Below are 23,811 nucleotides of genomic sequence, written 5' to 3'. Positions count from 1 at the left end.
ATGCCTACCAAGAACGTTGTTGACGAGCGGATCTCCAAATTCAAGAACAAGGGGAAAGACCCAGCGGTAAGTTGATGTTGCCTTTTCATAGTCGTCGTACATAATAATAACTTTATTGACCATGCATCTCGACCTCTGGCAGAAACTTCGAGAGAAACGCATCTCGGAGTGCGTGGAGCTTCGCAAAGCTCACAAGAATGAAAGTTTCCTGAAGAGAAGAAACATAACGCTGTCGTCTCTCCCGGACGAGGAGGCCCTCTCTCCTGATTATATCTCCAACGCGATGGTCAGTTCAGAAACCTTTTACAAGTTCGTTCTTAACTAGTGGAGCCTCTAACGGTGTGTCTGTCATTTAGGTGTCCTTTTTACCCATTGAGGATATCATTAAAGATGTGAACTCCGACTGCAAGGAGTCCCAAACCCGAGGGTGCCAGGCAGCCAGGTGAGCCATCAGGGGTCATTTATCAACTTTGGTATGAACCATAATTTGTTGCATATGATGCAATTGCTGTAGTGTGTTATGTGCAAAAATTTGTGATTAGTTGATCACCAAAATTGCTTCGATAATTATGTAAAAGTGCAACATGCATCACGCAAAGACTGGACAAAAAAAAAGCTAAGGTGAGGACTGAATTTTTGGTCCTAAGGAACTATCTTTTGGATTGTTGAAGAAAAGCACCATATTGAGGCGATCGCCTATGGAATTGTAATGACATTGACATTTTACACAACCTATTGGGTTACTTGAATATCTCCAGTGTTATACCCATTGCAACTAATGGAAGTAGGGAAATCTATAGCAACCTGTACATTTCTTTCATCCTCCCCCTCAGGAAGCTGCTGTCTCAGGAGCGTAACCCTCCTCTGAAGGAGATCGTAGATGCAGGTCTGCTGTCCCGCTTTGTGTCCTTCCTGTCTATGGATGATGAGCCGAATCTGCAGTTTGAAGCGGCGTGGGCCCTTACAAACATCGCCTCTGGAACATCTTGGCATACTCAACAGGTGTGAACACAGTAATGAACCTCTGTGAAGCACAAGACCTAGCCTAATTATTGTGACTTCAGCCATTTGACTGAAACAGGTTGTCAGGACCATAATCATCTTGAAACTTTAAAACAGACTTCAACTAAATGGACTTAAGGCTTTCTTTATGGCTTGACGGTCCAACACAACAGTGCATTTGTGTGTCAGGTGGTGGAACATGGGGCTGTACCAGCTTTCATCGCCTTGCTCGCGTCGCCCATGTTGCACATCAGTGAACAGGCTGTCTGGGCTCTTGGAAACATTGCAGGTAAAATGCTGAATGTTTTAAACCATGTCTGGATTTGATTATGAATTGACACAGCTGATATATTTAGGATGTTAATAGAGAAATGGTTTCCAAAATGACAAAACTAAAGATGTTGCTCACTTTATGGACCATCAACTCTTACTGTATCGAGCTATGAATTGACTCAGGCTTGTGTCTTTGAAATGTTGATATGGTGCTCTGTCTTTCACTGTAGCTAAAGGGATTGGTTTTGAAAAATAAATCTGGTGCACAGAGTGTCACTGTAGTTTGCTGTACTAACGTCACAAAACGTGACTTCTTGTTACAGGTGATGGTGCAGCTTATCGAGACATCCTGATTGAGTGCAACGTTGTCCCAGCCTTACTGGCCCGCATCTCCCCAGACACACCAGTAAGTCAAAACTTCACCTCAATCTTCATGGAATAAATTTACTCCGACCTCTCAGAAACTGGCATTGAGCTTTGTCAAGAGGGCACTCAGCCAGCTTGCACTGCAGTGTGAATTTTAAAACGGTGTAAATAGATTTAGTAGACTAAAAGCCCACGTCGTATACATCGGGCACATAATTCTCCACAATGCAACTCCACCACAAACTTTATTTGGAGTTTTGGATGTAACGTTTGTTGATAATGTAGCTTTGCCCCGCTAGCCTCAAGTAGAGATGAGGAACTGGCTACAGAATTTGACTTGAAGGTAGCGTTCGCGTCAAAGTCGAGTCTAAATGTTGTTGCTGTATCAGTCCTGTTGTTCATAATGCTTTTACCACAGGTTGGCTACCTGCGTAACTTGACATGGACATTGTCCAACTTGTGTCGCAATAAGAACCCTTTTCCACCGTTGTCTGCAGTCCAGCAGGTAAGTGAAATCACAGATGCTACATTACAGAAGTATCTGAGCTTTGCATCCAGCGCCACAGAAGATTCGATCCAATGCAAGACAGGTGCTACAATACCAACAGGATGACTAAACTGCTGTAACTGTTCCTTCAGGTGCTACCTTCTCTGATCCAGTTACTCCATCTTGGTGATAAGGACATCTTGTCTGACTCATGCTGGGCAATCTCCTACCTCTCAGATGGTGACAATGACCGCATTGATGTTGTAGTGAAAACTGGCATTGTCTCTCGACTGGTGGAGCTAATGAGCCACGAGGAGCTCAGTGTCATGGTACAGTGCGCTTGACTCATTCAACCCTCTGTCAGGGGTCTCAAACTCCCGGCCCGCCACGTCATTTTATGTGGCCCGCGAATCCGCCAGCAAAAAAAAAATATCAAAATGATGATATACTTAAACAGTCATAGAAGCAGCTCTTTGGCTGGTTACCCTACATTTGAAATGTATTGTGAGTACATTGAAGACTACCGTATTTTCCGCACTATAAAGCGCACCGGATTATAAGGCGCACCTTCAATGAATGGCCTATTTTAGAACTGTTTTTATATATAGGGCGCACCGGATTATAAGGCGCATAGAATAGAATAGCGTCGTAAGCGTGTCTCTTGAAAGGTGCCATTTTGGGGTCTTTATACACACAAGTGGTGTTGGACTAGGAGTAAGCACAGTACCGGTGTTTACCGCGGTGCGGCTTTGTAGTTTACCAGTCGTACTGAAACATTTTGACAGAGCGCGGTGTACAACCAGTATGGATCAACCAATTAACCAATTGATCCATATATAAGGCGCTCCGGATTACAAGGCGCACTGTCGTTTTTTGAGAAAATTAAAGGCTTTTAAGTGCGCCTTATAGTGCGGAAAATACGGTACTTTAAACGTGGCTTTACAACACATGAAATACTTCACGTGGGATTGTGCAAACGCACCCTTGAAAGGATTTTAATAAGCATTGAATAAAGTTATTGTAATAACTTGTTTGATATTTTCTTTAATAGTTTGATATTTGATAGAGTAATGTGGGTTTCTTAACCCTAAATTAAAAGGATTTAAGTTATAAAAACAGAAATGTGCTTAAATATATATTTACATTTATATAACTGAATGTACAATATTTTTACACTTGAATAATCAAATGCAGAGACAGTTATTTACCAATATGTTAGGAGAAGTTACATTTACAGTCTTACATTTACAACCGGCCCTTTGAGGGCGACCGTGATGCTGATGTGGCCTCAGAGTGAAAATGAGTTTGAGACCCCTGCTCTATGTCCTCAATGCGCTATATAGTTCAAACATTGCATGAGCTGTCAGATCTGCCATCTGCATGTGACGCTACAACCAGATTGTTACTGCTACATGTTAGGACTCTACTGACGATGCAAATTTTGTCTGAGTAAAGCACGTTCGCTTGTAGTTTTTCCTCAAAGCTTGGTGATGGGCCAGAACTGCCCTGTCACGATCTAATAGTAATCGGTTACCTGTCTGACCTCCAGACCCCAGCTCTCCGCTCAATCGGGAACATAGTGAGTGGCTCAGACCTGCAGACCCAGGTGGCAGTTGATGCTGGAGTTTTGAAAGTCCTACCTCAACTGATGAGGAACCCAAAGGCCAGTGTGCAAAAGGAGGCAGCGTGGGCATTGTCTAACATTGCTGCTGGCCCTTGTAGACAAATCCAACAGCTCATCACCTGCGGCCTGCTCCCTCCTCTGGTGGAACAGCTTAGAAATGTGAGCTAAATCATGACCTTCTCGACTTTTTCTTTTCCTCAGACATGTTGAACTGTAGTTTTAAAAATGATTATTCTTGTGCTAATGGAAGCAGGGTCTACTTTAATGTTTTTCACTGGACAGCAACAAATGCTATGTGAGAAGTAGCTGAACAATTTAGTTTTTTCCCCAGGGAGACTTCAAAACTCAAAGGGAGGCAGTGTGGGCAGTGACAAATTTCACCAGTGGGGGCACTGTGGAGCAGGTGGTCAATCTGGTGCAGAGTGGAGCCCTGGAGGGGATCATCAACCTGTTGCAGGTCAAAGATGCTAAAGTCATTCTGGTCATACTGGAAGCAATCAACAACATCTTCCTGGTGAGGGGGCCAAAAAACCCACAAATTCTTGCACCTAATTATAAAACGTGCTACAATTTGACTTAGACCTAGAAATGGGCGGATGAGAGGGCTGGTTTCAGTAACTGACTTTTCAGGCAGCAGAGAAGCTCGGTGAGACGGAGAAACTTAGCCTTCTGATTGAAGAGCTGGGAGGCCTGGACCGCATTGAGATGCTGCAGAATCATGACAATGATATGGTGTACCAGGCTGCTCATGCCCTCATAGAGAAGTACTTTGGTGATGTAAGTAGCAGAGTGCATGACAAATTTCCTAAATCCATATTTTAAGAGCACACTGAAGATTTGAAAATGAAGAGGATTTTCATCGTTTTCTTCATCAGTTTTACAACCAAGTCAATTTGTGAAATTCATGGAAACGTCTCATTAAGCTTATGCCATATCTGAGGGCAAGGAAGCCCATTTAAAATGGCTCCAATGTCTTTGTAATTGCAGGTTTGAAGCATACTAACATTGTTAACTTCCCTTTTTTTATTTTTTATTTTTTTATTCTGACTAGGGTGAAGTTGTGGGGGTCAAGGTCGACAGTACAGATGATGGATTTGTATTCAAGACCTCTGATGTTCAGGGAACCTTTGACTTTTAAACCTGTTTTTCCATGTTTGAAGTAACTTAATAAATAAAGGTTGTGCATTAATTGAAATATCTACTTTGCGTTAGTAATTGTATTAGAATTTCCTGACCTGTGACTCGTGATGATGATGAAGAAAGTTGGGCAATCAGCTAAAGGGACTTGCAACCAAATACACTCTTGGTTAGGTTTCAGTTTTGACTTCCTTAAATAAAACGCAAAACTCGCCCACGTAGAAGTAAAGGAATGACTGAATTTATGCTTAGTCATGACTACTTGGAAAAATCATTGGAAAGAGTAGTGTTTTGTTTGCCGTTGACTTTTGTGTAACATACAAAGGATTTTGTCAGCTGCCAGAACAATAACTGACTACCCACTTCAAGTTAACACTTTATGTGACTGTGAAAATCATTACACTATGTTAAAGGTATAAACAAATTATATATGTATATACATTTAAAAACTTGTATGTCATATGCCCTTTGAAGTATTTTAGAACTTGTAAAATATTTTCAAAAAAAATAAGTTTAGGTTTAATAGGAGGATGAAAGAAGCATAAAATTGTTTTATGGCTCAATAACCCTATGCAATATAGACAGAACCCTAAACTTGGGTCAGTAAATTATTTTCTTTGACTCAATATAAAGTTTAAACATAACATTACATTCGGTTGGTAATATTTACCCAATGTAGATATACGTTATTGGGTCAAAAATAACCAACTTAATACCAGTTTTTTTGAGAAATTGAAAGATATGATTGTATTATAACATTTCTGGTGCTAATGGATTATAATCAGACTGATATTAAGGTCTTGTCTGTAAAATTTAGATCAAGTCATTTTGAGGTATAATTCTGGTGACCAGTTCTCTCAAACCGATGTTGAATGCACTTATTGTAAGTCGCTTTGGATAAAAGCGTCTGCTAAATGACGTAATGTAATGTAAATAACCTTTCAGACACAAGGTGGGAGCTTTAATCACTTGACAAGTGGAATCTGCATTTTATGGGTTGTATTTAGCCTTTAAAGGTATTGCAACGACTGGGATGGACTATAGCCGGTCAAATATAGCTGCCACTAATGAAATTGAGTCATTTTGAGACATACTTTTTTTTTTTTCATCCAAATTATTAAAACTAATTTGATTTGTTCGAGTATCTAAAAAAGAAACCCTTGAGGATTTGTGCCTGTACTAATTTTGCCCTCTTGGTCGATAAGAAAAAGCCAGGTTTCTGAGAACTTACATTTGAGAAAAACACAATCTGACTTATTTTTGACAAAGCTTAGGTTTTTAACAGCAAGATATGAAAAACCAAATTATGGGATAAGTAATTAAAAAAGGTTGGATTGGAAATCTAAACCCCTTAATCCACAACAAGCCCACTCCACAAATAACATTAAAAGTAAGACAGTGACATGGCTACATGTTAAAATAATAATGTACAAAAAAATAGAGATGCAAACTTGGCCCGGACTGTTTTCAAACTGTATGTCTACACTTCAAGAAAAATATGGAGAGAAGTATTTTGAAGACTTTCCACGCAGTCTCAAAATACAAAACTTGGAAAAGAAATTAACTTTTTATAAAAATGTTTACATTACACCAAGATGTTAACATGTTTTACATATTTTCAGTCTAACTGTAGTAATATAATGAATATCTGGACAATGACAGCTTGTCTCTTTATAGCCGACACTAAGAATCAGACATGAGAAACAAAGCCTTTGCATTCAGTCATAATGAAATATGACTTGTGGCTTAATGCGGAGTTGAATGAGGCCACAAAGGCGATGAAAAGTCAAGTTTAACATACTTCACATGACAGTGATTACATCACGGTATCATGCGACTGAAATCTGCGAGGTAGTATTTAGTTGAAAAACATGAAATCCTAAAAATGGAATCCCCCCCCAGCAAAGTTTTAATCATACTGGTCATTTCTGTTCCAACCATAAAGCAGGCATCTCTGCTACAAAAGAAAAGGGAAGTGTAGCATTATGCAGCGGACCGGAAAGGCAGTCTGCTAAAAGATACAGCAGTTGAAGTCAGTAACAGCTGTTTAAAAAGGTATTATAACTGACGGCCTGTAAGTGCCACACAGGAGAGTCATTTTGGCTCCTTGTAAGTCATCAGGATGGAGTGTTTTATTAATAAATACCAGTAGAAATCCAGGAAAAAGGAATACAGCCGGACGGATCGAGGGTTTGTGAGAGGCATGGTTCCCCATAAAAGTACAGAATATCTTCTCCTTGTAGACTGAACAGCCAGTGTGTGTGTGTGTGCTCGCGAGTGTCTACATCTTCTCGTAGGTGAGTTCATGTCCGCAGGTGGTGCAGGTTTTCTTGTAGAGGTCCTCCTCCGGATCCACCACCTCCTCTGGTCCGTACTGATGTTGGTGAACGCTGGTGTCTTTGGTCCACATACTGCTCCTTACCGCCCTGCGCAGCTCTGACACACAAACACAGATATATGAAATATCCACACGTCCAGAGCTTATGACGCTCATCCCAAATCCAAATGTTGATGTTTACACAATTCGGAATGTAACTGACTTGGTATTTGGGCTAAGAAAGGGTAACCGACCTTTGACCTTCTTGTTGAAGCGTTTTTGTTTCTGCGTCTCTCGGTTCTCTTCCCTCGTCTCTTTGGCCTCCTCCAGGGCCTCCTCTGAGCCCCACACCTCCATACACCTCTTCTCCACCTGGTTAACACACACACAAATACATAATTCAGACAGACTCATTAAAACACACAGAACAATGAGGGGTTAGTTGGTTTTTGACTAAAATGTTTGTGGCTTTGATTTAGGGCTGCAACTGAAATTGATTTCAATATTTGTTTCTATCCTGTACTATTCGTCCATTGATCAACAATTATTCTGGTTAGTTGATTATTTAGTCGATGAAAATTGCAAAATGTCCAAGAACCTGTGGCCTCTCTAGTTCATGATGATTGACTAACTGACTGTTTCAGCACTACTTCACTGCTTGATGATCTTTCATTATTTGTATGTTGGTCTTAAAATCATATTTCAATGTTGTTGTTTTTTTAAATAGTTTGTGCAATTCCCAATTTTTTTTTCTTCAAATCATTGCAAATCATAATTCCTGCTAAACATCGATATTAGACAATATGGGAAAACGTATTCATTGTGACGCACATAGTCCCCGTCTTCCAGCCAGTACCTGTAGTTTGAGGTAAAGCTTCATGTCTCCCCAGGTCGGGTTATGAGGGTTTTTCTTCAGTGTAAACCTGAGTGGAGGCTCTCTCTGGTCCAGGTCACAGTCCTTCAGCAGGTAGTGCTGCTTGGCCTCAGTTCTGGAGATTAGCTTATGCTTCTCCTCGTTGTCTCTGAGGGGGAAAGAGGCTTAAACTGTCAATACATTTCATTAACATGTGGTTAACGACCCAACCACAGTGATCCTGGCAGACTAAAGGTTAGTCGCTGCAGCCCGCCTACTTCTTTGTAACCCTGGCCACCACAGCAGAGAAGTAGGGGGCCCCAGGTAGTACGCAACTGAACTTGGAAGAGCCATAGCCTGACACTGCAGGGGACAAAAGAAAAGCAGTAGACATCCTGAACACCACAACCAGGTCATCAAGGAGCGCCAAGAAGTGGAGGCGGCTAGAGGCGTTGGTGCTCTATCCAGCCAACGTTCCCCTCTTCCTCACAGGCAAGTTGTTATGCTATAGCTCAGCGTTCCTCTGAGGGTGGGCGAGCAGCAGATGGTGGCCGAGCTGTGATTTCTCGTCATCCAGACGTTTTAAGAGTGCCCGTTGAAATCAACACGAACTGCAGTTCCGTGGCGATGGGGGGCACCCAGCTTTAAGACCCAGCCCCACATGGCGTGAACTTACAGCGGCTAGGGTCATCACCGCAGCAGTTGCAACTCCCTGAATTAGATAATTCATTTGGCCGATGCAAAGTCCAAAATGTCAGCCCGAGACAGTGCGGGAGGGTCTTTAGGCTGGGAAGAAGCCAGCGAAACGCCCAACACACCCACATTGTAAGCAGCTGCAGCCAGCTGCAATATCTTATATGGTGTCTCCCGGTCACGAAGCAGCAGCTTGTGATTGGAGACGGAGAGTATGACCCAGTAGAGAGCCTGCAGGAATTCATGCTTTATCAGATAAATGCACACCATCATGTACAATTAGCATACAATATCCAAAATAATGGTTGTACCATAATTTACAGGTATTCTCCATAATGAAGAGGACATAATGCTTTTCTAAAAGCTGCATTAAAAACTACTTGTTCTGTGTGTGTGTGTGTGTGTGTGTGTGTGTGTGTGTGTGTGTGTGTGTGTGTGTGTTTACCTGCACTTATCACAGACAGATAGGTCAAAGCTGTTGCTGAGGTACGAGTCCATAAAGGGCTTTTGACAATCATCGCACAGCAGGTAGTCTGGCTCGATGACTGGGGCTGGAAACAAAACACACCCACACTCAACACAACATATAAGTCAAATAAGCATGCACGCACACACCTACGTCACCGAACACAGACGCTCAAACACACACACCTGGCTGATGCACAACCTTCCTGGTCCTCTGCTCTTTCTCCTCCTCCTCCTCCTCGATGAAGAAGCCGGCACCAGAGTCGATGGTCTTGGAGATTTTCGCCGAGGTCGCCCCCTCCACAGCGGACGATGGGCGGCTCGCTAGTCGCGCTTGCCGGAGCATCAACGCCTGCTGCCGGTTCCGCTCGATTTTAGCCCGCATCGCTGCAGAAAGCTCGGGTTTGGGACTTTGTTCTGGGCCGAGACCACCTTTCAGTCCCTCTGACTCTAATGGATCCATGCTGCTTTCTCAAACAGCGATCACCACATAGCAATGAATGAAATGGCACTCTGGACCAGTCGGGGCTCGTGCCACACAAGGTGCAGCATTGTAGGATTGTTGTTACAAAACAGTTGCACGCTTCCGGTTGCTTCTTCTTCTTTTGATTTTAAAGTGTTAGGTGCATTACCGCCACCTATTGCTTGGGAATGTGAAGACTTAATCCTACTCATTAGTGCAGGTTAGTGTTAGTGTGGTTAACAACACATTCAAAGTCTGTTGCAGCTGCCACCTGACAAGTTCATCACTGTCTTCATTGTACAAATTCTAGCTTCAGATTTCTTCTTTTAATTGTCTCTCCTGATCATATCTACCATTCACCTTGACTTAATGGTCAAAGGCTAATATAAACTGGTTGGATGCATTTATTTTGAGTCCGTCTTAACGTCTTATGTTCATATGCGCTCTTATGAGCTTTGAAATAGCTTTTGGTTACTGCAACTGTTCCCACTGTCCACACCAGCCACGGAAAGACCCTGGCCCTTCATAAAGGAGAACACCACCTAAATTAAGAATGTGTTATGTCCACACACTTTAAACTTTATGACATCACAACTGGACTGTCTCACACCATGGGAGTAACATGTACGAATTTTATTAATGGGCATCCTTCAAATTAATTTCATCGTATGGGGAACAAAATCCACAGCCCTCAGTCTGTGTAGAAGTACTTTCTTAAGTTGAGTTGAGGCTTATACGATGGCTTGAATGGACTCACCATGTTTATCTTCTTCCCTTTATGAGATACTTGAGGTTAGAGGACTCAACTGTGACATTTACATATGAGACACAGACAAGGAAGTTTGTCATTAACTGGTCGGCAGACTGAAACAGTACAGTAAGTAAACATCCTCAGTTGTCAGTGAAGAGAAACGCGGACAGAAAGCAGGTGAGCATGTTCTTTATCGGTTGACCACAGGTGTCCAGTGAATCCCTGTTGCATCACGCGGATCATGGCAGCAGGCCATGCATGCTGCTGTAAGAGGATTGTGTCAAAGTAAAGCAGATCACAGTCCTGATAGATGACACTGCAAATCTGAACCGGTGTTGTGAGGGGGACGAGAGGTAAAGTGGGCCGACTTTTTAAGTGGTGTGTTAGATTTAAAATGTCCTATGACCCCAGCTATTACAGATTTGTCAAATTATACTGAGTATTTATTCTTTCTGTGTAAAATAAATATATAATAATTATGAGATTTTAATTCATTTTTCAAAATAAAAAAAAGTTTCTTAACCAATCCCAAAGTTACCATCGAGTCCAAACACCAACAATGAAAATTTGGGGTGTCATTTATTTGATCATACAACACTTTATACAGAGATGAATGATATATGTTTTTTTTACAATATAATATACAATTCAAGTAGTACATGAATATGATTCCATACTTAACACATAACGTAGATAGGAAATACAAAAGCATTTTACCATTTGTCATGGTATTTAAACAGGTCAAGGATGAATTCTGATAGATATTCCTAAATGCACTCATTCATACACACATTCCTCACTTTTACATAATCCACCAAAGCAAGAAAGATTTAGAAACGATACTTATATGGGCAGTCTACGTCCGGAGTGCGAGAATAGACGTTGAGGCTGACTGTTGAGGTTAACTATGTGCTGACTATGATTGGGAGCTTGTATACAGTCAAATCTTTTATACACATTTTTCACACGATAAAACAAACGTTTTAAATTTTGCAAGAAATAGGGAATAGTTAGGGGAAATTTAATGGACAAAAGTTTTTGCAATTTATGAAAAAATAATAATATTTGGTTTACACAGAGACACAAAATATAATTTTTTAACCCTTTGGGAGTGTTAAACCGATCCTGCCATGATGTCTATAATACCTTTATTAAACATTTCTCCAAGACTGATGGAGCATGTTGAATATTGTTGGGAGAATAAAGTATAAAATATTTCCCACATACAGATGTGCTTCATATATTTTAAACTAATGGCGTATATGAGGCAGTCATGCAACAGGTGTTTGAACTGATGAAGACAAAACAGTTTGACTTTGCTCATTAAAAGAAACAAAGGAAACCCAATGAAAAACATTTACCTGAATTTCGCAAAACGAGAAACAAAAATGGAAACAGATTCATTGAGTTACAGACTGTTCTTCATTTTGTTATTGTTTGATCTGATTATCTTGATTGTATGAGTTAATTGAAACAGAGAGCGTTTAGAAGAAAACTAAATTGCCAAAATATGTAAAGTCACGACAGTCCATGTTTGGTTTTACAATAAAATGACGGGCCTACTTGCTGATTCTTACAATCATTTTATTCTAAGAATTGAATCTCTATGTCACACACTGAACACAAGAACGTAGCATGTGAACATAGCGGCGAGATATGTTATACGGTATATGAGTTGTTTGACATCAAAACATGACAGAAGAAACCCGGTGATTGATATTTAACACTCTTTTTTATAAATACATGATTTGAAAAAAAAAAAACTTTTGAGTTCATAAAGTAAAATATAACGGAGAACACTAATCTTTAGTCCACCACTTGTTGTCCAGATGGCATCATCTACTGGGAAATTCCACACTGTCCTGGCTATTACATTTCCATGCACAAAGTGCAATGTAAAGGCAGACAGAACAGAAACAAACTTATGGTATGAAAAACCCAAACAAGTTGGACTATATTGAGCATGAAAACACCTTAGAACCGTCTATCTGTGTAAGCTCTAACGTAACTATTTAGCATTTAATGTATCCTATCATAGAATAGTATCCTATCATAAATAGGATGTAATCATTTCTGCCAAATATGTCCTCGAATATACTCTATCGAAACACACTCAAGGTTTTTTAACACTGGATATTTCTCTTTTGATGCCATTGCAAAGCCATACAGGAGGTACATTAACAAATACAAAGCAGCTATCACACTTATGTGTGGCCCGGCCCTTCCTTTTTTTTTAACCGCAGACATGCAGGATCTCTCCGGAGCTTTGCTGCCCTTTAAAACAACAACAAAATAAAGTCTTTTTGAGCCTCCATATTCAGTTTATGTGCTTAACTTGGCTGCTTGCATGAGTAGTGGAGGTACTTCCTATCCTGCCATGTGGTCCTTTAGTTAAAAAAAACAACAATCTCTGGTGATCTCGGGTGAAATTTTCCATCCCAGGTGGCGTCCACATAACTTGTCCATCAGTTTTCAACCCAAAGTGACTACTGAATGTAGTCACATGGTACAAAGAGAGAGGAGTCTCTCCTATTGAGTGGAATAAAGTCCATTGATGATGCACAGGCTTGTTTGCCAGCTGCTGGACGGGTGTGATGCACCTGTATGAATTTCCAGTGTTGATTTAAGTCAGCGTCTCTGCCTAACTGACATCCACAACCTGTGTGTGTTTGTTTTCTTCACCTTTCACTTGAGTGTGTGTGTGTGTGCATGCAGTCTTCTACTGTGTATGTAAGTGAGACAGATAAGAGACAGTTTGTGTCTGTGTGAGCATGATTTTCCTCTCCTGTTGTAAATCCCACTGTACACACAAGCACATTCGCGCCTAATTTCTGGCTCTCTTTCTCTCTCAGACGGTGATGGGGCAGACGATGACTTTGTCCTCCAGCATGACGCTAAGGACGAGGAAGACGAAGTAGAGCACGAACATGAAAAGGCCCAGAAACTTGCTCATTCTCCAATTGCAAGCCGCGATGGAGATGATGACGAAGAGGAGCATGAGGAAGAGGAGGACGATGGCGCAGAACAAGCCGTTGCTGCTCACCTCTACTGGCTTGAAGTCGTTGAGGATGTTGTAAACGAGCCAGGGGAACGGTAGACTGGAGGCAGAAGAGGAACACAACAGAGAAAGGTTATTTAAGTTATGAGAGACGAACAGCACTTGCTGTCAACTAAAAACAGATATTACACAGTGTGTTTTCTTGCTGGACTCACCCCACAGTGATATCAAAGATGTTTGAGCCCACAGAGCTGGACACGGCCATGTCACCGAGGCCTTTTCGTGCTACAATCACACTGGTGATCAGGTCAGGGATCGAAGTGCCAGCTGCTAATATTGTTAAACCCATAATCTCCTCTGTGATCCAGAATGTTTCTCCAACCTGAAAGCAAGAATAAGTTTCTTAATGTCGCACAGTTTAGAAACTGTGTCAGAAACACAGTCCCATCCTTTACACATCAAATAATCAAAATATACATATACCAAATGTACAAACAAAAAGTCAACATAATTAAGCTGTCGAGGCAGATTTGAGGTTATAATTACAGAATGTCTTTTGTGAGTTTCATGGTGGCAGGAAGGACAGAAAAAGATTTTGGGGCAGGGCAAACCCAAGTGTAAGCAGTGCTCCTACGTGTTGATCTTATGAAAAGCTGGTATTTGTGTCCCCATAGCAGCTTACATGGAGACAGTAACATTTTTCTTAAGTAAGGAATCGAATAATACTGAATTGTGACATTTGTTTTCTGGCTTACAACAAACTTTCTAGATCTCTTCAAACTAACAGAAGACCTTCTTCTTTTATGCTCCACTGTGGTTAGTGTGGCAGTCTAAAAGGTGTGAGAGTGGTAACGCGACATGCTGAGACGATAAAGATTGATCACTTCACCTGTGTGTGTGTGTGTGTGTGTGTGTGTGTGTGTGTGTGTGTGTGTGTGTGAAGTACCTGGTGAGCCCACCACACCATCAGGTAGGAGAAGAAAGCAATCCAACTAATGGAGCCGAGGAAAGTGACAGGGAAGAACCTCGCTGAGGTCTGAAAACCACAAGAGCAACGCAGTCAAACGACCACTCAATCAGTTATTCTTCGGCCCAGCCTAGAGCCCGATATACCAATGTCAACATATAAAATAATATTTTGGAACCTGCAGTTACTCACAAAACTATTGAGCAGGTCATGCAGTAAATTAAGAAAATAAGAGACACATGTAATCTTAGTTATTCTACATTTCGCATGCTTCCAGAACCAGAAACTCTTCAATACAGAATATGAATATGTAGTCGAGCAAAAACAAATATTTCATTGATTGCATTGTGTTATAACTCCAAGTTGTTTCTTCATGTTTGCGCACATAAAACACGCTTTACATATCATGTATGTGTGTGTGTGTGTGTGTGTGTGTGTGTGTGTGTGTGTGTGTGTGTTGTCACCTCTCTCCTGACGTCGGGCAGTGTGAGCCACAGTGGAAAGACAATGGGCATGATGATGAGGTAGATGAACCGTTTCCTGTTGGTGTCGGGCCAGGCCAGGCTCAGAGGCTGGTCTTCTTCCTCTTTTTCTTCATCCCCCTGAAGAAGAAACATTTTCCATCATGCTTTAAAAAAAGAAAAACTTGTGTTCTTAACTGAGGCGCTATAAAAACGTACAGTTTAACATGTGAACTTGGAGGAATGCTCAAAGATAAAAGCCATACCTCGTCTCCTCCTGCAACACCGTTCGTGGGTGGTGTGACTTCCACTGCAACATTTGAACTGTTGGGGATTCTTTTATCAGCTTGAGGAAAGAAAATAAACCATATTAAAAACAGAGTGGAACTCGTTCACAGGAACAGTATTAATTTGAAATAAAAAAGATGGTATCTAATGATGTTAAAAAAAAGAGCTGAAACTGTACAATTTGCATTTCTTGGAGGTTGTGTCTGGGAGAGGCCTCCTATTGAGAAACAAAATATACACAGCATCACATACATGCCCCTTAACAATGAATATACCAAATCAGGTCAGTCAAGTCAGTCAGCTGATAACTTGATTGAAACTACCACATACTTAATGTTACACTAACGTTACTTATGCAATCTTGACCTTCAAAAAAGTCCAGTTATTCATTTCTGATTAACAAAATATTGATCACTTTACGTATTGTTTTCACCATTCATCTATAGACACAGTTCTTAATTGGAGTAAAGATCTGACGATTGATTTGTCACTTGATCTTTGAGTGGGACAAATAGTCTCACACGGCCCTGTTGCTCACCTACACCGTTGGCACAGGCAGCTTCTACTTTACACTTCTGCTTGGCCATTTTGTGGAGGATTGATGCCTTCTCTTTGAACTGTCCTGAAACAAAAGAGACTCAGTCAGCCCAGCGTTGTCCCCTGAACATTTGTGATTAAGTATTATATATACATGCCATGTGCAATGGGGGGGAATATGTTTCCCACTGATTATTTCCTAAGAAAGAAGTAAGGAAATACTAAGAAGTGGAAAGTGGTTAGATGAATGAAGATCTTACAATATCTTACCTCAACCAAACACTATTGTGCACATAAACATTTCCTGAACCTAATTCTGATCCTAAACATAATCTTCACCAAAGCTGTTTATGTAAAAATATACTGTTAATTGAATTGTTTCATTGTAATAACATTATATCTTTTTGCATTTGTGTGTGTGTGTGTGTGTGTAAGTGTATGTATGTGTGGTGTTGTGCTTATTTATTTGCTTACCCATACCTTCATCACTGAGAGGGTCGAGGGTGTGTATCATGAGCTGGAAGATGCTGTTTCTCATCAGTGAGTTGTGTAGAGAGGCACAGCTGCCTTCCCTCTGCAGCCTCGGTTTGGCCTGTAAAAATATCACAAATACAGAAATATATATAAATAATATACATTATATTCAATGCAAAATAAATGAATGTGTACATACTTGTTCTACATTTGGCTCCATTTAACATTTTTATGAACTCACGGAACTTCTAAAACATTTCAAAATAATTTGGTGATGTAAAAAAAACAACCTTATGAGCAATAGTTTGAATGTCATATCTCTACTGCAGCTTATTTCTAGTGTGAATGTAGAATATGTATCTGGACTCGTTTTTATATAAAATGGCTGACTTTGATACATACAGCATACTGTAAATATATGCAGGCACATAAACATGACCTACACCAGACGCTGCAGGGATCATACAGAGCAGTTCACACACACAAAACAAACTCACCGTCAGCTTGTTCTCGTCATCTCCAGGTGCATTGACCTGTTAAGACACAGAGAAAGAAATCAATATATGGACAGTATATGTTTTCTCATATACAGTATACACAGGGAATAGAGACAGTAACACAAATGCATGTATTATATGCAATCCAACACATTAGGCCTGCAGTGTATACAAACACACACACACACACACCCCTACACACACGCACACACACACACACACATACAAACACACACTCTCAGTCCACTGGCTGGAACAGATAGAGACTGTGGTGGTGGTTTTTGAGGTGGTTGATGTCAGCAGTGGGGAGGGTTTGGTGTGGAATGAACATAACTTCTCGTGAGTAGATATTGTTTTGTCAAATGTAAACGTAATTGTGATCACGGAGGTTTGTGTGAGCTGTTCTAATTTTATTAACTTGGCAATTACTGCTATGAAATACACTGATTTCCAACGCAAACAGCAAATCAACATGTCTGTTATTTTCTGTCTTCATGTATTGCTCAAGAAGAAGAAGGTTTTTATGAACATTTACAGAGCTAAATATTTTTAAAGTAAACTCACTCGCTCGCACACCCTCATAACAGATTTACAGGTATTATTAACCGAAGAGCTGCGATGGCGCTATCTGAGGTGAATTGTACTCATGTGGCTCAACGTTTACCTTAAATAGCGCTAAACTTAACACAGAGTTAGCTTTCACAAACGATTACATCACACAGCCGAGGTTGCTATTCCGTCCCTTTTTCCAGACTTCCCAATTCCTTTTAAAGATTACAAATGTCCTACAAAGACAGCCAGTACCGGAGGTATCTGAATCTTTGAAGAGAACAACACAGACAATCACCGACAACAAGCAGAGAGGTGGAGGGTTTTGTTGTTGACACATTTTCATGATGGAGGCCCCAGTTTGAGAAGATAATCCCTTTAGCTTGCATCTGACAAGACACCTGCTGCTGTTATGGCAGCAAAAACAAGGCTTAAGATAAGGGTTTTCTTTTTCTTTTTGAAGGGGTACCACTTGTCATATGTTTTCCATATAGTCCATATTTGGATCAAACACAGAATTGAATTTCATAAATGTGTGACCAAGTTCTCAAAGCCAATCATATTTGTTTTGAGTGAAGATAGAGGTATTTCATGTTGGCAATCATTTTTGTCAAACAAAATGAATAGAAATGTATTGAGGTTAACGTTAACAAGTAACATAACAGAAGTTGTGGACACCTGCCCATGTGATTGCTGATCAGCTCTAATGGCAGAGGATAGTAGGGCATTAGTTTATGTTGGTTGGTGCTCACTTGATGACAAAAGACACTCACAACCTGCTGTAGACTCTGCTGAGACTGAAATTATATGTATTTTAGTTAGACCAGTTATACGGCAATATACTCCGATAACTGCTGCATTGTGCAACATGTTTGTATTCTGCATGACATACTGTAACTTATTTTGAAAAGCTGCTAATCTTTGTCACCTTACACCCTTATGTCACTCCTCTCAGCTCTGACTGAATGTTTGTGAGGTTAAACCTCTCCTCAGCTTCCCTCCATGAATCACCGATGACTAATCACCAAAAACCTGTCTCAAATCAATTCCAGCAAGTAAAGGGATTTAAAACAAAAAACAGAACATTCTCCAAATCTTTTTTTGCTTGTCAACCAACAGGTTGTAGAAATAAAATCAAGCACGACGCTGAAGAAAACTGTTACACAATACGATAATTAAGAGGCATCTACTCTCAGATAAAGAAAATGAAAGATACAGTGTTAAGATTGTTAACGTACAAACATTTCTATTTTGGTAGATATAATAATACATTTACAGATTCAATAATCTATAGATGAAAGCAAGCACGAAATGCAGAAAAGGTTTTGACACTACATTGCTAATGCTGCTTCCAGTATACAGCGGCATGTTTTCCTTTATTGTTCAATATTTGATGCGTTTGTTTTGCAGTTTCAGATAAAACTCAGCTCCGGCTCATTGGTCTGTAGTGTACATCTCTTGTCACTGACTTAAACAAAACAGCTCACCATGGGCCATATTCATAAGCTGTAAATTATAAAGCAGAATTTCAAATTACATCCAAACCCTTAGGCATCAAAATCTATCTATCAAGTAAAGAGTCTCTACACGCAAATCCCAGCTTGTTCATAATATAACAGAGCTGTTTGACACCCGAAGGTGATCAGAAGAAGACGAAAGCCTCAAGCTTAAAATATTTTTATACTGTTGACTGAGCTGCTCCTGCTGGTTTCATCCCCGGTCAACAAACGCGGGAATAATTCCAAATTCTAAAATCCTACAGATTTACACCTTTCATCCCAATCATCATCATTGTCATCATTGAGGGACAGTCCGATCCCCCCCCCCTCTCCCTCTCTCTCTCTCCACCCAACTGTCCAAGCTGTGGGACTTAGCCAGGATTAATCTGCAGAGATCACCCCTTTTAGACTGCTACTTTTCAAGCCTGCGTGTAAAGTCCCGCAGCAACCTTCACAGGTCACCGTCCTGTCAAACATTTCCCTTTCACTCTCATCGGTCAGCAAATATTAAAAGCATTTCCAGCTACACAACTGCTGCAGTTTAACTCCAGTTACACTCCAAATGGCAGAGGAGTGTAATGATTATGTGCTCAACAGAATGCATCAAAAGTTACAGATGCATTTGTTTTCACTGCTGCATTGGACAGAGGGTTTTGATCGTGATCACAATAGTCTGAAATTGAAAAGTCAGGTCTGCTGTGCAAGTATAGAATCCATCAGATGAGCTTTGTGCTGACCCCAGAACACAACTAACAAGACTGTATGAAGTGTCACTATTGTTAAATAAAGGTTGTATACTTTCAGCTGTGTTTTGTTGGATAATTACATAAAACAATTGCATCTGCTCTTTGGGTCATGACTATTATATTCTCTTATGTTCCCTTCTGGGAAACAATATAACTGTACTTACTAACATGTAATAGATAATAACTATTGACCAATTCATCTTCCTTCTCTGTACAGATAGATACTTATGGCAAGAAACCTTCAGTTTAATTTTGTATGAAGTTGCAGATGCACTGCGCTGCTGCATTGTAATCCAGGTCTGATATTAATGATTACAAGGAAAATGTGAACATTATATTAGAGCTCTGCAGAGATTGAGTGACAGTGTGCTGGGCTGCATGTTTGCTGTCGTCACCGCAGGTAAGCAGTGGATAAGGGGATCAGAGAGGATTGTCGTCTTTAGTGCCATCAGCAAGAAAACCATCAGATCTTCTCTTTCTCACCCTCTCTTTGTAGACACTCTATGCTGTGTGCAAAAGCAGCATGAAACATCCAAATATAATACAAATAAAAACCACACCAAGGTGATGAGCACGACTGCAGGCAGAGGACGGGGCAGCTTGTCATTTTTCTCTCAGTGATCTTCTGATTCTTGCTCCTTCCAGAGAGCATCTGACTATTATTAGTGGCTCTAATGGGATTGGGGAGCATTAACCCGAGGGATTATTAAGCAGCTACCGACACATGAGGCCAAGGCAGTTGGACATCGAGTGCAGAACGACAGAAAGAGAAAAGCTGTTCTTGGGCTGAGGGGCGGCAGCCTGAAGAAGAGCTGATTCCCAGAAGGGCATGCATGTCAAACAGAGCTTCTGTAACAACACTGATCAGCATGTGCTCGCGTGTTTACAACAAAAAGAACATGACATTTACAAAAGTGGATAAGATATAAAACACAGTTCAGATGATACATTTGCGGTCTGGGAAAAAAAAATCTCATCGTAATTGACAGTAACTGATTCCTGGTGAATGGATTAGGTTGAAATAAAAACATGTTAAAAAAAGAAAAACGTTTTGATCAGCCTGAAGATGATGAAGACACTGAAAAAGTACAACATTATTACTATTACTAATACCAATCCAATTTTAAAAATAAATAAAACAGTTACCTAAGCATTTAAGGGGAGGAGTTTTAAAGCAGGTGATCATGATCTCATCTGTTCCTATAACGGGAGAACTTATCCTGGCCTCAATCACTACCATAAAAATAGTTGCCTCCTTCTCTAAAGTGTTTTCAATCACTATTGCATCTTAACTATTTCTTTCTGTATATCTTTTAATAGCACAATATCTCACTGTATTGGCCTATAATGAAATAAAATGTACATTATTTGTAATTAATCTTTTCAGACAAACAAACCCAGATCATGTGCAGCAGTGCCCTGTTAACGCCCCTGAAGAACTGGTGATCGGTCGGCTGGTAGGCTGTGAGCGAACTGCTCTTAGATCAGCCTATTGTAGTTTGAGATTACAACATCGGAGAGCAACAGATCTGACTCCAACTACACACACAGACAGAAACGGATGCAGAGACAGACTTGAAAAATAGACTCTTTGTGTTTTCATGTGTCGCAGTTGAACCTTTTGAACGCAGCATCATTTCCCCCCCTCTGTCTTGAATCTGCTGCCTTAAACACAGCAGCAAGCAGCTCAAAGAGCACTCCAAGCTAATCCCAAAATTACACTTCCCCATCATCTCTTCCCGGCTGACATGAAGTGATTGGTTTTGTGATTGTGAAGTGATTGGTAAGTGTCTTGTGGTAGGTCAACATCCTGTGAGTATGACTCATAATGTGAAAGAAAAAACACTAATGTCACACTGATAAATACCCAGAACACTCTCTCATGTCTCATGCTTTCCTAACATTGTGACCAGATTGTAAACAGATGCTCTGCAATTATATCTAGTTATGTTTAATGAGCCGAAATAGAAGACAACCAACACTCAGAGCTGCGACCTTCCTCCAGAGTCAAGAGACCACTTTTTCCAATGTCAGGAAAAAGACGAGGGGAGCTGAAGTAGGCAGCGTGCTGATGAGGTTGAAGAGATGCTACAAGGATTTCTGGTTTCTGATTTAATTTAGTTGCTTTCAGTTTTCATCATACAGGATGCTCAAGTCCAGCTCAACCGTCACAAAACTCTGTCAATTTCATTAACTTACTCCTAGCATGGAATTTAGAAATAATACTATGTATGAGTGTGGGTGATATTTAGATATTTTGCAATGTTATTTATGGTGTTCTACTGGATATGTAAAACTATAACTATAACTACATAACTATAATGTGCTTCGCTTAAATAAAAGGATAACCGAATTTTGACTGAAAGTTAAATAGATTTTTATAAATTCAGGCTGGTGTAGTTCGGATGTTCAGGGTTTATATGTATTCAATATTCAATAGCATCAAAAGTTATCTGAAGACAGTTTATGGACCAGCTCTGTTACATGAGCCCTATTCTGACACTTTGGTCTGGACTTGGTCAATAAAAGTAGTGACAGAAGATGAGGCCAATAGGCCTAGTCAGCACCAAGAGGCTGCAGTCTGGCTCTGCGTCTAGCAATGTCCGAGCAGGTGGCAGGTTAAGACAAAGCTTTATATCCTTCCAGAGAAGAAGTCAAGAGGGTTTGGCTGCTTGACAAAGTGCTGTCTGTTCAACACCCTGTCTGATTCCCAGAATAAGAGCACTACTATTCTCGGGGTCAGTAGCCGAAACAGGTTCACTGTGGGATCTTATTCATTGTGACATACAAATGCTTTTCTCAGATCAGTCATCAACAGATGTCCAGATTTCAGCCAAAAGATACTGACAAAAGAACAGTCAGGGTTCCATTCTAGAAATGTTGTAACTGCATCCACTTATCAGAAACTCATTTCAAGAAACACAAATGTTCCCTGAAAGACACAAAAAAGAATTTGAATCTTAGTTGGCTATTTTCAGCTTTGCGAGATTTTTACTTAATTTTTCCTGCATTAGAAAGCGTTGAGAGTTGTTTGTGATGGTTACGCTGTGTAATGGATGGATGTAAGGATCAGATGATGTCAACTGAGATGGGTTGAAAACATAAAGTAAAGGGTAGAGTGGTCAACAAAAGAGAGGAAATAAGGGAAGATGAATGGATGAATGAGTGGATGAAGGGATTGATGAACAAATGGATGGATGGATATATGGATGGATTGATGGACAAGTGGACAGATAGATAAATGGAATGATGGATGGAGTCAGACTCACCTTTGGTGCCGTCTCCAGCTCGTCCACCTGGTTGCTGCCCAGGAGGGCCTTGATGAGATATTCTATTTTGGCATTGAACTTCATGAATGTCACGTAGCAGGTGTAGCACGACAGCAGACCGAGACTTTCCCCAAACGTGATTTGGTTATCCAGAAAGAAATAGATGAGCATGAGCAAGCCAATGATATAGAATGAGACATCTCTGAACAGAGGCCACCAGGTGAGGTTCAGCACCTCTTTGGAGAACAGGGCGCACATCCCTATCACAAACAGGATGTTGAAGACAGCGGAGCCCACGATGGTACCGATACCCACGTTACTGTGGGAGACAAAGACTCCTATGACAGAAGTGAAGAGCTCCGGGGCTGAGCCACCTGCTGCCATGAAGGTGGCTCCTGCTACATCATCAGATATCTGCAGCTTCTCTGTGATAACAGTGAGCGCAGGAACAAAGAACTCATCGCAGACTAAGGCTAAGGCTATGAACATGTACAGCATGCCAAGCATATGAAAACACACATAGCCCTGACGTCTCTCCTCCACGCTAAAGTAGTCTGTTGGGTAGTCCCCGTGTTTCATCTCTATATCAGATGATTTCATGGCCACCGGTTTGTCCTCTGGCGCGGCAGAGAGGTTGTGGTACTGCAGAAGAGTTCTTTGGGGCACTAACGCCTCGGCCGAACCCTCAGCGGACGACTCCAGCTCCTTGGCCATTGCTGTGACCAGTGACAAGGCACTCCATGAACAGAATGTGCAGACAGCCACCATGCTGATGATGAAGCCCATAATCCGTCCGGGCCGCAGCTTTCTTTTGATGCCATGGTAGTGGTGCCTGGTGCAGCTGCTTTGAGGGCCCAAAAGAGGCTCAGAGCTGGAGAAAGCCATCCTGTCTCGACTTCTTAGCAGGAAATCCATGGTGTTGGCCTAGATTGTCAGGCAGAGTGGAAGTGTCTAGAGTCACCCTCGAAGCTGGGTTGGTGGTGCAGGTGGCTACGAGGGTGGGGGTTTGACAGGTCGCAACAGTTCACCGATCTGTTAGCATGCTGCTTCCCAGTCTAAGCATGATGGAAGCCCTGCAGTCTGATTCCAGGATCT

General features: G+C 41.0%; 3 protein-coding genes across 7 annotated transcripts; 1 reads left to right on the top strand and 2 right to left on the bottom strand.

The window, feature by feature from the left end:
• kpna7 (karyopherin alpha 7 (importin alpha 8)) lies at positions 1-5,179 on the top strand. Of its 4 annotated transcripts, none has more exons than XM_076090362.1 (12): positions 1-66; positions 143-286; positions 357-442; positions 834-1,002; positions 1,192-1,291; positions 1,599-1,681; positions 2,060-2,146; positions 2,281-2,457; positions 3,678-3,911; positions 4,084-4,266; positions 4,383-4,529; positions 4,804-5,179. In XM_076090362.1, exons 1-12 carry the CDS (start codon positions 1-3, stop codon positions 4,888-4,890), a joined length of 1,563 nt encoding a protein of 520 aa, XP_075946477.1. In that variant the 3' UTR covers positions 4,891-5,179. The 4 variants fall into 4 exon arrangements, with proteins under 4 accessions (XP_075946477.1, XP_075946479.1, XP_075946478.1 ...); XM_076090364.1 differs by adding an exon at positions 2,003-2,014 and having other exon boundaries at positions 4,383-5,179; XM_076090363.1 differs by having other exon boundaries at positions 143-302; positions 370-442; positions 4,383-5,179.
• Positions 5,180-6,345: 1,166 nt separating this feature from the next.
• Positions 6,346-9,794, bottom strand: xpa (xeroderma pigmentosum, complementation group A). 2 transcript variants are annotated; one of them, XM_076090365.1, is made up of 5 exons: positions 9,404-9,794; positions 9,198-9,303; positions 8,063-8,228; positions 7,461-7,578; positions 6,346-7,325 (listed from the first exon to the last, which is right to left on the bottom strand). In XM_076090365.1, the coding sequence occupies exons 1-5, from the start codon at positions 9,678-9,680 to the stop codon at positions 7,171-7,173; spliced, it is 822 nt and encodes a 273-aa protein (XP_075946480.1). In that variant the 5' UTR covers positions 9,681-9,794; the 3' UTR covers positions 6,346-7,170. The 2 variants fall into 2 exon arrangements, with proteins under 2 accessions (XP_075946480.1, XP_075946481.1); XM_076090366.1 differs by lacking the exons at positions 6,346-7,325; positions 7,461-7,578; positions 8,063-8,228 and adding an exon at positions 8,385-8,983.
• Positions 9,795-13,279: 3,485 nt separating this feature from the next.
• On the bottom strand, positions 13,280-23,601 carry LOC142948632 (solute carrier family 24 member 2). The gene is made up of 9 exons (XM_076090765.1): positions 22,717-23,601; positions 16,654-16,689; positions 16,163-16,274; positions 15,684-15,767; positions 15,124-15,203; positions 14,861-14,998; positions 14,376-14,465; positions 13,645-13,811; positions 13,280-13,529 (listed from the first exon to the last, which is right to left on the bottom strand). The coding sequence occupies exons 1-9, from the start codon at positions 23,599-23,601 to the stop codon at positions 13,280-13,282; spliced, it is 1,842 nt and encodes a 613-aa protein (XP_075946880.1).
• Positions 23,602-23,811: the final 210 nt, after the last annotated feature.

The sequence above is a fragment of the Anarhichas minor genome, unplaced genomic scaffold, assembly GCF_050575085.1.
Source record: "Anarhichas minor isolate MPS153535 unplaced genomic scaffold, ASM5057508v1 ptg000012l, whole genome shotgun sequence".
NCBI lineage: Eukaryota > Metazoa > Chordata > Actinopteri > Perciformes > Anarhichadidae > Anarhichas > Anarhichas minor.
This window is presented reverse-complemented; position numbering and strand designations above follow the sequence as displayed.

Bases quoted from the DNA above. Each gene is read 5' to 3' on its own strand.
- LOC142948632 (XM_076090765.1), bottom strand. From the start codon at position 23,601: ATGGCTTTCTCCAGCTCTGAGCCTCTTTTGGGCCCTCAAAGCAGCTGC. The intron at 16,275-16,653 runs GTGAGTTTGTTT...ATATTTTTACAG, and splicing joins ATGACGAGAACAAGCTGACG to GCCAAACCGAGGCTGCAGAG. The intron at 15,204-15,683 runs GTGAGCAACAGG...TCTTTCCTCAAG, and splicing joins TGCCTGTGCCAACGGTGTAG to CTGATAAAAGAATCCCCAAC.
- kpna7 (XM_076090362.1), top strand. From the start codon at position 1: ATGCCTACCAAGAACGTTGTTGACGAGCGGATCTCCAAATTCAAGAAC. The intron at 67-142 runs GTAAGTTGATGT...GACCTCTGGCAG, and splicing joins ACAAGGGGAAAGACCCAGCG to AAACTTCGAGAGAAACGCAT. The intron at 4,530-4,803 runs GTAAGTAGCAGA...TATTCTGACTAG, and splicing joins TAGAGAAGTACTTTGGTGAT to GGTGAAGTTGTGGGGGTCAA.
- xpa (XM_076090365.1), bottom strand. From the start codon at position 9,680: ATGGATCCATTAGAGTCAGAGGGACTGAAAGGTGGTCTCGGCCCAGAA. The intron at 7,579-8,062 runs GTACTGGCTGGA...TGTGTTAACCAG, and splicing joins AGCTTTACCTCAAACTACAG to GTGGAGAAGAGGTGTATGGA. The intron at 7,326-7,460 runs GTCGGTTACCCT...TTTGTGTGTCAG, and splicing joins CTTCAACAAGAAGGTCAAAG to AGCTGCGCAGGGCGGTAAGG.